A 13373-nucleotide genomic window follows, 5' to 3' on the forward strand; every position below is an offset into this window, starting at 1 on the left:
GTACGTCAGATTCATTTATGGCGATAATTTGAGGGAGGATTTGCTTTTCTGCAAACAAGTTAATAGCAGAGCCACTGCAGATGAACTGTTCAAAATCAATGACAATTACTTGAAAGAGGCCAATCTGAAATGGGAGGACTGTGTGGAGATCTGCACAGACGGGGCTCAGGCAATGGCTTGGAAACAAGCTGGGCCACAAGCTCGTTGAGATAGTCAGACTTACCATCATTTGGGCTAAGGGCGGACCTCTGGGTTTTACAACAATGTTAGACTTGTGTAGACTTGATTTGTCACTTTATTATTATTATCAGGCATCCATGTAGGGTTGATCTCGTTCCATAACACAAAGGCATTGGGTAGGAGCCATTTTGCTATTTATTATAAGTTATTCTAATCATTGTTTTTATTTCTATTTTCTGAGAATTTGTGCCCTCTACAGGTCAAAAGGCCATTAAATAGGAGAGTGACCGGTAGGAGGCGTGGCTGACTGCGAGCACACAGCTTTTGACCTTGCAGCTTGCTGTACGCGCAGGATAGGCCTAGGAATCTGCTCCGGCTCTTAACCCCTTGACGCCGATCGTCGCGAATTCGCGACAAACCGCTTCCATTCAGAATGCATCCAAGAGAGCGTATGTATTCCCCCAATGCCGGTTGGCGTATATTCGATACAGACCTAGGAACCTTCTGCAAGCGTTTGTTTCTCGACGGACAGTTCAAAATTCAAACTACAATCGGATGACGACATGCGGACGTTTCCGGGTAAAACATGATCGAATGCGTACAGTAAACAATCGAAAAACTTCCTACTTGAGGTAAGTTGCTCTAAGATAAAAATACACATTGGCTTATTGTTTGCTTTTCCAGCTAAAATATCGGTAAGGATTACATGTGACGGATATCTTTGAAGTTATTTGAAGTTTTCTGTTTGTCGCGAATTCGCGACATTCGGCCATGTTGCTATGGTTAAGGCTATGGTGGCCATTTATATATTTAAATGGCTCTCAGTGCTTGCACACATTTTCTATAGGAAAAACACTCGTTTATTTCTATAATCTTTATAAGAATAGCATGCTGGTATGTAAATTTAATTTCTGCCCTTTATTTTTATGCAGAAAAGCCAACAAATGAAACCATTAGTGTTTCAAGGAAAACTCCAACCCAGAATCCCACCTGTGGAGAGTGAAGACAGCTGTCTCAGTGACAGTGGGGGCAGAGATGATGATTATATTTCGTTTTGTTGTAGGCCATATATTTGTGAATGTAACCTGAGTACAAGTTGTGTAATTAATGTAAATAAAGCATTTTTGTACTATATCCTTTTCAAAAGTGATTTTGAATAGGGAGGCAGTAGCTCAGTGGGTAAAAGCTTCCGCTTGGCAACCGGAGGTGACGCTGGTTCGAGTCCTGCCGAGGTGCCCCTGAGCAAGGCACCGAACCCTCAATTGCTCCCCCCTCTGTAATGGGTGGTAATGTAAGTCGCTTTGGATAAAAGCGTCTGCCAAAATGATCGTAATGTAATGAATAGTGATTTTGAGTTTGTTTGTTGCAATAAATCCAATGAATCATATATCTGAGATGGGAAAATGTGTTTTATTACTATCTTCCTATCTGTTTATCACTACCATTATGGTCCGTTAATGCCTGTTGTCACTAATTAGCGACATACCTAACTTTCTATCTATTCTGTGTGCTAGAGTCAAATTAACAATCTCCACTTAATTTAGCATCTGCTTGAAGGCAAAAACACTAATTTTTTTTTTTTTTATATAATTGTATATATATTCAGGCGTCAAGGGGTTAAATTAAGCTTTCAGCCTTTATTGACTTAAATTATGTATACAAACCCTACAAGATGTAATACCTATTTATTAATAAACCAATCATCATTATTTGAACTTTGCCTGGACCTCTTTGGATTTCCTTTTTTTGCAATTCAACAAGCGTCAAAGAACCCCCAGTCAACACCAACAACGTGACCAACAAAGGGACAGCTTTTTAGTTTAAATGGTCACTATACATTGTATGAGGACACCCCATGATGTCATGTAAGACAACCCAATGGGCAGTCATCTCCTGCAGCTTTAATTTCCAGTCACCTTGTCCAGCTTGTCCACACTTCCTTTTTTGTCATTGTAGTCCAGGACAATGATGGGCTTCCTGTCCTCATGAGTAGTGAGTGTGCACAAAACATTCTTCTTTGGGATGTATGAAAACTAGAGTGGTGGTGGGGGTAAGTGAGAAGTGAGCTTCTCCCTGTGAGAAGTGCAGGGGGAGATCAGGATTTTTTTTTTCCAAATGTACCAACCAATGTGATCTTCCTCTTCAGAAGCTGTTGGCTTCACAAGAGGTGTGTGAGAGAAGAGTGTGCCTCCTCACTCCATCTGTCACATCAATCATTACCTGCATTCCCTGGTTCTTCTCCAGGCCTCCAGTTTCCTGTGTGGACTTGTATCTTCCAAGCGTAGTTGGATTGTGCATTACAGGTCACCCATATCTTGATGCCATACTTTGCGTAATTGCTGGCTTGGACAGCAACCTTTTGACAAATTAGATTTCTAGCAGTAATATGAAAATGATATGGCAGCAATTCATTATACAATCAACAGTGTAAATCTGTTACATTAGGCCCAGGGTTGAAGAGGTATGGCAGACGCTCCCCCATCTCCTCCAAGAACTCTCTTATGGCTGCCAGTTTACTGTTCTTCAGTGACCATTATGAAATCCTAGTATTCTTGAGAAAGTGTGGGCATGTGGGCCCTGGGGTCCATGCTTGGTCATGGTGCTGCCATTCTGCCCTATCATATGGTGACAAGGACCACGTTATTTTCCTTTTCTTTGACAAAAATGTCTCTCTTTCAGCTTGGGGGATTTCTTCTTCATCTGAAGATGATGCATTGCGCTGAGCTGTTTTTGTTCACGTCTTCTTCAGATGCCTCCTCCTCTTCTAAATCCATCCTTCTCCTGTTCCTCCTAGACTGAAAGATCGGATCTACAACCTGTTGTACACTGGCACTTGCACTCGCCGCGTCGGCAAAAACAGGACTTGGGATATTGCAGTACCTTTATAGTCTCTGTCTGAATTCCCCATTAGTAAACAATGCATTCAAGAAATGTTTTTTTTTACAAATTGTCTGCAAATTGTTTTTATTTTGTCTGTGAACTTGAGTCATGTGTGGGGTTTGTGTTGGGCAGATGCTGTGCATGCACAACAAAGTTATGTCTAAGGTTAAAACAGTAACACTTATAATCTCAATTTCTCATTGTGTGTGTGTGTGTGTCTTTGTCTCTATGGTTTTTGTGGAGTATAAATCATTTCAAAACTGTTCGGTAAAAAATGGCCAAACTCAGACAATCTTTGTCCCCTGCTCAGGTACAGCTTTCGTGGACATTTCAAAAGTTTCACTTTTTCTAACGTGGCTTCATTCCATAAAGTCATCAAACTCCATGTTGAAAAAAGATTATTTAAGGTGTTTCTCTGCTGTCAAACATAGTGGCATAACCCTTAAAGACACAAGACTTTAAACCTAGGGGACATTTTGTATATCAACTGTTATAAGTTTCTTTCTCCCTGGTCAACAGCAGCGGCCTTGTTAGTAAAGGTGGTATGTATAGAGTTCACACGTGCCACACTCATAATTTTTCACCTTTTTTTGTTCTTGCAATTTCATACCCATTTCCTGACAAAATTCAAACGGTGTTGTTCATAAAATAGTATCTCTGTAAGAAGGTTATATACCTATAAAAAGAGAGTGACTATGATAGCAGACACTTGGTACGGTGCTACAGGTTAGGATTGTTTGTGGTGAAGAGTATTTTATGGACTCGATACTGAGTTCCAAATTAGGAAATGTATAGCTCACAAAGGGGTAAATCACCAGCAAAGAGAAGAAACACCACTGGCAAACAATCGCCAAATATGGGAAGATGTACCACTTCTATAGGCCTCCAGGAAGTGAGAAGAGGGAATCGTGTGCCGAGAGGCATAGAAACGCTTATGCACCAACCATAAACCAACACGAAGATGACACACACACTGAACAGTATATATTCTATTGAAATCCAAGGTTAGGGGCTCATGTTGTGGAAAATGTAGACAGTTAACTGCGTGCAGTCTGTGGAACATTTGAAGCAGCATGAGACCTCAGCTGAGACCATGGGATCTCAGCTGAGTCAAATATGCATCGTAACTTTAACCTCTATTGCTTAATAAACAGCTTAAGTGTGGCCTCTCTCCTTTCTCTCCTCCTTGAAGTCCTTGTTGCTGGCCTGAAGAAGAATTTTGGACATGACACACTGTCATGTTCAAAATTCTTCTTCTAACATCACACAATCGCCATTGTGTAATGTTATGTCCTTAGACCATAGTCACGCCATGTCGTCTAGTTCATGTTCAGTGTGTAATGTCTCGTCCTTGTCTGAACATTTTGTTAAGTCACCGTCACTCATGTCTTGTGTCGTCTTACACTTCCTGTTTTGTTTTGAAACTCACCTTCCCTCTTGTTCCAGGTCACTTCACTTCCTCCTTATTTGTGTGTTTTTCCCTCTTCTGTGATCATCTGCCCCGCCCTTGATCGTTGTCACCTGTGTCTCCTTACCTCATGTATAAGTAGTCCATGTCTCCCCTTGTCCTGTGCCAGTTTGTCTTGTAGGGTCATGTGAAGTAGAGTGTTAAGTCCAAGTATCACGTCAAGTCTAGTTTTTGGTCTCGTGCATATTTTTGTAAAACCTTGTTATTTTTTAGTAAAGGATATTTCTGTTATTTGAACCTCGTCTTGGAGTTGAGCATTTTGATCCAGTGTTTTTGTGCTGTGGCACCAATTGACACAATGGACAGTTTGGAAGGTCCCTGTAAAGGACAATGACAAAGACCATTCTGTATCAGAAAACCAGAAATGTGGTTTTCAGTGGAAAGAAAACCACAGAGAGGTATGGGAGACGATGAGAGCCACAGAACAGATCATGCACGTTAAAAGCAGTTCCAAGAAGCAAATTACATAACCACTGACACTTTGTAAGTAATGCCAGACCTGATTGTAGTCAGTCACTTGTTATCCCTTTCACCAAGTGTCCCTTTTCCCTGAAGGCTCACTCTCTGACCATATGATGTGCAGGCTTTTATTCCATATGAACCCTACTGATGCTAATCATTCATTTTCAAACAGATAGGATGGGTTGGAATCTAATCCACTGCTGGAATGTGTGGAAGGAAGGAAACGTTTCAGTGAAAACCATTATATTACACACAACTCCTTTGTCATTCTGAAGTCACATCATACACATACAAACTATAACCATTAACTTAACTTAACTATTTAACGGATATCATCGTGATGAGCAAGACTTCCAATTTTATAGACACCTGCACTATTCCACATGATTTCTACCAAAATATTTGCTGGAGACAACATGCGTCAAGAGTTGCACCATCTCCTCCCATGTTCCACTAATTCTCGCTTGTATCCATGTTGGCCATAAAACATTGTGATACTAAGAATTCTGCATGACAAGAAAGCTGAAATCTTACCTCGCTCACAGGTACGTGACCAGTACCCTGTCCCGGTGCAATCACAGATGAATCGGTTCCAGCCTTCTTTGCAGACGCCTCGGTTCTTGCAGGGATAGCTCTCACATTGCTTTCCTGTCTGCTTGTTGCAAGAAGGTTTTATGCCAGCACCGTTTTGCGCCTCTGCAATCTGACGGATGTCTTTGCTTCGACCATCAATGAAAAGGTCACGAACACAACCCACATAGCCGTAATTGAGCATTGCTGTCCAAAGCTCGGTGGGTAGGATGAGGTTGGTGCGATCAGTGGGAAGCCCCCCTAAATACATGTCACCCTCCAGATCCAGGATCTCGCTCTCACCGCTGGCTGTGAATGGAGTCCGTCTACTGTTGACTGAAATGGTGCCTGTTGTAAGGAAAGGACAGATGTCAGGCAGAAGGGCTGACCCTAAAAAACCCATCAAAGTAATTGAAGTTGTATCTAAACAAACATTTGAATTTCAAATTGACACTGACACTGAATTATTATTGAAGAATCCCTAAATCCAAAAAAGCCATCAAATAAAAACACAAAGAAGTGATTTTAAAATACAGTTTTACTAAATTGAAAGCAGAAAAATTGTTATAACTGATCACCATAATATTTTTTGTAAATGTCACTGAGAATTTAGTCACCTGCAGAATTAGATTAGCCAGGCTAGGCTAGCGATGTCTTGTTGCCTACCCGGTGCCAGAGTGCCTGATGTTGAAGCTATGCTGTTCATAGACTTCAGTTCAGCATTTAACACCGTCATCCCCTCTAAGCTGACCACCAAATTCGCAAATCTGGGCATCACAGCTCCCACCTGCAACTGGTCACTAGACTTCCTGACCAACAGGTCCCAACATCTTCGTTCAGACCACCACTGCTCTCCCTCCCTCACCCTAAACACCGGCATCCAACAAGGCTGTGTGTTGAGCCCATTCCTCTACTCCCTCTTCACCCAAGACTGCAGACCTGGACATGGTTCCAACACCATCATCAAGTTTGCAGACGACACCACAGTGATTGACCTCATCACAAACAACGATGAGTCGGCCTACAGGGAGGAGGTGGATCGCCTGGCTATGTGGTACGACAGCAACAACCTGCTGTTAAACACCACTTAGACCAAGGAGCTCATTGTGGACTTCAGGAAGAATGCTGACACTCATATACCCACATCAAAAGTGCAGTGGTGGAGCATGTGACCAGCTTTAAATTCCTGGGGATCCACATCACACAGGACCTAACCTGAACTACTAACTGCTCCAATCTGGTCAAGAAGGCTCACCAGTGCCTCTTTTTCATGAGGACCGAAAAACCACCTCTCTTCAGAGATCCTGGTGAACTTCTACCGTTGCACCATCGAGAACATCCTGATCAACTGCATTACAGTTTGGTACAGGAACTGCCTCTGTCTCTCACCGTAAGGCGTTGCAGAAGGTGGTGAAAACCGCCCAACGCATCGCTGGAGCCCCACTTCCTGCTTTTGAGGCCACCTTCAGGAAACGTTGTCTCAGGAGAGCATCACAAATCACGAAAGACTCCTGCCACCCTGCACACAGACTGTTTGCCCTCCTGCCCTCTGGAAAGCGCTATAGGAGTCTCCACGCAAGAACCACCAAGTTTTTTACCCACAGCTGTCTCCCTGCTGAACTCGGGGCCCCCGTCACCCACCCTCCTTCACAAACATTCACACAAACTCACCAACCCCATCCCCCACCCCCCATCACACACACACACTCGCCTTTCTTTCTTTCTCTTTTTGATAATTAACTTTTTGGTGGTGCGCTCAATAACATAACGTTAAAATTTGTGAGGACAGCAAGCTTATTCTTTCTACCCCTTAAAGCGCTTTGTTAAACTCGCCTGTATATTTGGCTTGTTATTGATGCTTATAAGTCTTTATAAACACATCAAAATGTTCATCAAAAAGTTCACAATTATTTTAGACATCTTCACCAGGAGATTCCATGTGTTGAAAGAAAAAAAACATTATAAAAGAAAATACAATTAAAAATCCACCTATTTTCAATAAACAAACGTTACAATTTTGTAGTTTTACATCAATAACTTTCCATAACATTCACAGATTTTCCTCGAGTTATACATTTTCTGTTCACAATGGAGCTGTCTAAATCTGTACCAAATGTCAGCCACCTAGGCAGAGTGGATCACATTTTATTGACGTTTTACTAAATTGTGGTCATCTTCTGTGAGTTGGTGGTGTAAACCAGTGATTCTCAACTGGTGGGCGCAAACCAAAGGTGGGTCACAGTCCTGTTTTCAGTGGGTCGCGGGCCTTTGCCTGGGCAAGTTAAGAGAAAAAAATCAATCATTCACACTCCTCCAGGGGCGATAATGCCCCGTAATGCCAGTTGACACCCACCATTTCACACTATAGAAGAAGACCCGCAAAGTTTGATTACATATGCTAATAAGCATGGCGAAACGCAGGTACGACGCAGACTATTTCAGATATGGATTTTTTTTATTGAGGACAAAGGAGGAGGAGCTGTCCTGTGACCGAACGCTGAAAAACAAATTCACAGAGGAAAGCCTCTCCCAGTTGGTGCAGCACTGTGATGACAGAGTATCCTTCCCTTGCCACTCGAGCAGTAAAAATCCTCCTCCTATTAATTCCTCCAAACTAAGGTCTATGATGTCAGTGTTACACCAAAGGTTGAAGTGAGTGCGGCTTAATTTTGATTAAAGCACAACATGTTTCAGTATTTACCTACTGATAGGGTAATCAGAAGAAAAGTACGTGAATCCCTTTTTATTGCACTTTTTGTTTAATTTATTTTGAGTTTGTGGATAATAACTGCTACTGAAGAAAAAAGGAAATTATAATATTATTTCCACAGTCTTGGTTGGCAAAAGCTACTTAATTCTGAGGTTTTTAAAAAAAATACTTCTCAGTAGTTGGACTTTTTTATATCATGTATTTTACATGAAAACACCAACTGAGTAGGTCAAAATGGCTGTTACTGAAATGTTGTGATTGCAATGTCTGCATTATGACTAATGCTTGAATAAGTGATAGTTTTAATAGGACTTTTTTAGTTATATATTCAATGAGTGGGTACTCAGCTTAAGCTATACACACGTAGTCTTTTTGAAACTACTTGGACTTAATTTTTGTGCATGAATGAAAGCACTGTTGAGTCACAAAAGGCTGAAGTTACTGAAAGAGTTTGGGTTTTAATTCAAATGCAGATAATTGAGTGTAAAAGGAAATCTTTCCTTCTCACCACTTGCTGGTCATTTTGGTTTATTGTTAAATTCTTTTATTCATTGTTTATTATTTTTTGTGTTGGCATCCTGTAATGTTCTATACTACTATCTCAGGTTCAAACTTCACATCAGGTTCAAACTGCACATCTTTTCATTCAATAAATTTGAGAAATTGAAGATTTTCCTCGATTTGGGTCACGGCTTGTCATTGAAGGGTGATGGTGGGTCTCGAAGCCTGACCAGTTGAGAACCACTGGTTTACACTGTAAACCAGTCAGGAGGGCTAAAAGTAGTTTTATAAGTTAATTTTGATGCAGTGTCATGCAGGCCGCTCTGACCACCAACCATTTAAATGTCCCCATCGGTCAGGTGTGCTCCTTGCATTATATCTCCGTCACGGATTGGCCAAATAGCGCAAGCGAGGAGTTGATGGAAAGCTTAGAAGTTATACTATTGAATGAAACTGCTGCAAGCAAATCGGAGTAGGTGGGATGGATTAGTATTCACTCGAATGATTCGTCAATTTTCCTTCGTGCCCTTTGCATCCGTGCTGAGAGACGCTGTTTCCTGCTTATGTTACGTCTAAGATTGTTGAGGGCTTATCAGAATGTTTTCCTGGTTTCCATTGTTGCTAAGCTAGGAAATATTTTTTTGGTGGTGAATTGACATGCTCAAGACTGTTTATAAGGTTTGAAATGGCAATTGTTTGTGATATGGTCGAATTCCGAGATCCTGGCTGCTTAATTCTAATGACGTCATGTCATGTCACGGCTGGAGGCTGTAAGTGGCTCTCTGTCACTCTACCTACACAGAAATCAACATATCTCAATACACCTACATGTTTGCCTCAGTAAGTGACAGTGGCATGATCAAACTTCGGTAAGTGTACCTATGACTAGTGATGTGTCCTTACGTGGCGAGGCTTCGAAGCGTGTGTCGAGTAATCCAGGAAGATTTTGGCGAAGTGCGTATCGAGGCGTGTGTTGGTGACGTATGTGGTGCAGTATTCGAGATATGAGGGGCAGCGAACGCAATCGATCCCACGGCTGACGTGTGGCTCGGCTCGAGTGCTCACTGATTTTTCTCTGGTGTACAAGATTTTCATATTGTAAAATAAACATCTAAAATGCATAGGTCTATATTTTGCAATACTGACAAAAAGCGGTTCGATTTCAATGTAATATTTCTTCGCATATAATTTGTCATCACGCGATCTTGACGGATGTCTCTAAGTAACGTTAATGTTCCAAACATGAAACATTCTAACGTGCGCGCGCAGCCTCAGCATGTTACTGACAGAAGCACCATGGATGCAGGAAAGCGTAAAACTAAACGAAAATATGAAAATGAACACCGGAGGGTTTGCGCTGCTGCACTGGCCGGTCTCTTTGTTTACTGTTTGAACATTCTTTATTAGTCGATCTTTAAGCACTTTACCTGTGTGGGTTATCATCATTATCTTGTGTTTCTAGTTCTTCTAGTCACGTGGTACTGCAGGTTCGCAAGGCTTTGAACAATAAAAATATACATACTCAAGTGTGAGTAATGCTTGGTCCAGACAGGAAAATACGGTTTCTAGTGTGCCAATGTTTTCAGACCACCTAAATGAATATGCTATGAGATCATTAAAGTAAATGTCAGTTTGGTGCTCTGTATTTATTAACAAATTAAATAATGAGACGCTGAATGTTACACAAGCCACATGCTTAACTTCCATTCACCTCTCTCGTGCCGAGACACCTTTGCAGACATTTCCCCACTCAAGAACTCCAAAATAATTTCCCATTTTTAGAAAAAGACACTATGAAATGGGACAGTGACCAAGACCAATCATGCCATTATAATGTACTGTATGTTCTTCTTGTCATGTTGTTCCACACACACACACACCCCTCTTTAGAGAGCAACATCGACAACATCGTAAATTTCCTTAAGAATCTCTGTTTTTCCTCTTCTTCTCCCTCGCATGCTCAGTCCATGTTCCTAACAACTGTAAGAAAAAGATGTAACCATCTTATTTGGAAATTATTCTTATAATTATGCAAGTAAAATTAATGGAACGCTGAAGTTTCTACAAGAAAAAGTAGTCAAAATATGTGACCCACTTTCGGATGTGTCATGTCATACGCAATCTTCACTGATTCTTTGTATATTCCTATGTAGATACATTAGTCTGTGTTACAATGACTTAATAGAAAGCAATCCAAAAGTCAAATAGTAGAATTTTAGAACATTTGAAACCTGAGAATACTCCAGTTAGTAAATGTAGGATAATATAGGTTATATAGGTCAATTTGGATATGCAAGATTTGAACATACAGCTTCCGTAACCGGTGTAAATTAAGTACCCACAGGACAAAGGATTGCATGGTTTTGGCGCCAAAAGACTCAACCCAGCCTCTCACATGGCATGGTGTTAGAGCAGATAATACAGTCGAGACTAATATCACTCCGGTACAGAACACAACTATTCACCAACAACGCTATTATCCACCACCTATACAACACGACTGGATAAGTCATTAGCTCAAGTCAATGTTGCTTCCTCTCCTTATGCATTGAAACCACATGTATATAACATTTCCTAGGTCCCAATCAATATTTCTTTCTTTTTTATCTTTCTTTCTCGTTTCTCCCCTTATCTCAGTGTAAAAAAATCTCGAAAATATCCCACACTTATTGTCATGTCAAAGGCTTCCTTCAACAAAAATATTCAACAAAATAGTCCCAAGGACTACCTTTAATATTATAATACATCTTATCCAATGGTAAATAACTAATACTAATAATTTCACAAGTAAGCTAGTTAGCTAGTGCATTTCTCGAAACAATTAATACAAACAGCACCACAGAATGGATTACCTACAGAAGCCCATAACTTAAAAATCCTGAGTTTATCTGTCAAAAATAAACAATTTTGACAACGGCATGCAACATCACAAAGTCAAGTCCTTGTGTCATTGATTACAGACAAGATAATCAAAATGCCGAGCCATGTCGTCAAAAGAACAGGGGACTCTCTGATGTAAATTATGGCTGAAGTTTAAATGACAATGATTGAAAATACACAAAGGTGTACCTCTTTTGAATAGCTTATCGATTTCGACAGTACAAAGTTATACATGACAGTATGTGGAAGAAAGATTGCACAAAAGATAGCACAAAATTGGAGTTAATTTAAATGTATGCTCTTTGGGGATCCAAGCACAAAGTGGCCCAAAACATGTTGACCAGGCCTTCTGCCTTTGGGCAGCAGAGCATGAGCGCTCTGACCTTTCACTGTTCCTGGTGAAATACTTAATGATGCTTGTGGTTGGAATATCTGCAGTATTCTGGGTCAGCAGCAGTGGACCTGCTTCTTCAACAGGACCCTTCTGAGAGCCACCAGGTGCTGCAGGAATCCTGCAATTTCTTCCACAAGTTCAACCTGACTTTTTGGCTAGGTTGAAGCCAGCCTCATCCAGGTATATGAAATGGTGTTTCACTTGCTTCCAGTTCCATTATACAATATATTCCAGAAGATACAAAATCAGTTTTACATGTATATATACACAAACAATTCCATGTATATACGTACGTATAAAGCTTTTAATATCGAACAAATTGTCTGAATGATTAGGGACACAGTTTTTATCAATTCATTAGGAATGTGTATGTCTCAGCCTCTTCTACCTTTTCCTCTGTTTTGCTTCCACTCTGCAGCCTTACTCCTCTTCTGCTTCCTGGCCCTTGACCTTGTTCATTTTCTTGTTGTTCCTCAATTGTAAGACATAGGAGCACTGTGTAGTGCTCTGTCTATATATTCTTGCCAATTGAATGTTGATCATTTGTTGATATAATGCTTCACACATTCTCCTTCATTTGTGAAAGTCTAGAAAATATGCTTCATAGATCGTCACCACTCACTTATGCATGTGATCCATTCCATTTCATTTTTGAGGGGGTGAGACTATTCAACAGAGAGCCAGTATAATAAACTTTGATCAATATATCATAAGCAAGTTTTCAGCAAAGAATTGTAGATGATTAGCTGCATTAATGTGAGGAAGCACGACTGGAGGTTGAACAAGTAGTTTGGGGAATTTCAATTCTGATCTGAGAAATGCACCAAAGAGACTGGAATAAAACTGTAATAGATTCTATATCTTCAACTGAGATAGATAATGGAGACCAACAAAAAAAAAGAAAGAAGCACAAAGAACAAAAACAAAAGTGATACATATTCAGAGATTGGATACTACAAATTCAACTGAATTAGGCTTCTGTGTCTCGCTCATCAATGGGAAACATTCATCAAGTCCTTTTGTTAGCCGGGTCTTTTCAACTTGGAGTTTCAGCTCAACACATAAGAGTGTCTGTTTTAGATAAAAAGTGAAGACATTTTTCATGGAACCAATGCAATTATATTCCATTAATATGGGTCTGGGACTGGAAGACGATATTTCACTGGCAAACATTTTTAGTTACCCAACAGGGCCTAGAGTTGGCTTGATTACCTGCTGGTAGTGATTCATAGTGTCTATATGGTGAACACATAATTTTGACAAGTGATGAATAATTAATAAGGAAGGAGCAAGCCGTATTACACTTTCGCCTCTTGTAGTGGAACTTT

The 13373-nt window shown here is 40.6% G+C and overlaps 1 protein-coding gene across 1 annotated transcript in view; it reads right to left on the bottom strand.

The window, feature by feature from the left end:
- The window catches only part of nrxn3a (neurexin 3a), a 187108-nt gene that overhangs the window by 90796 nt on the left and 82939 nt on the right, over positions 1 to 13373 (bottom strand). The window contains 1 exon segment of the mRNA XM_076166051.1: positions 5525 to 5908. Coding sequence (XP_076022166.1) covers positions 5525 to 5908 — 384 coding nt within the window.

The sequence above is a fragment of the Genypterus blacodes genome, unplaced genomic scaffold (assembly GCF_046128005.1).
Source record: "Genypterus blacodes isolate CSIRO-AG114 ecotype Tasmania unplaced genomic scaffold, CSIRO-AGI_Gbla_v1 ptg000154l_1, whole genome shotgun sequence".
NCBI lineage: Eukaryota > Metazoa > Chordata > Actinopteri > Ophidiiformes > Ophidiidae > Genypterus > Genypterus blacodes.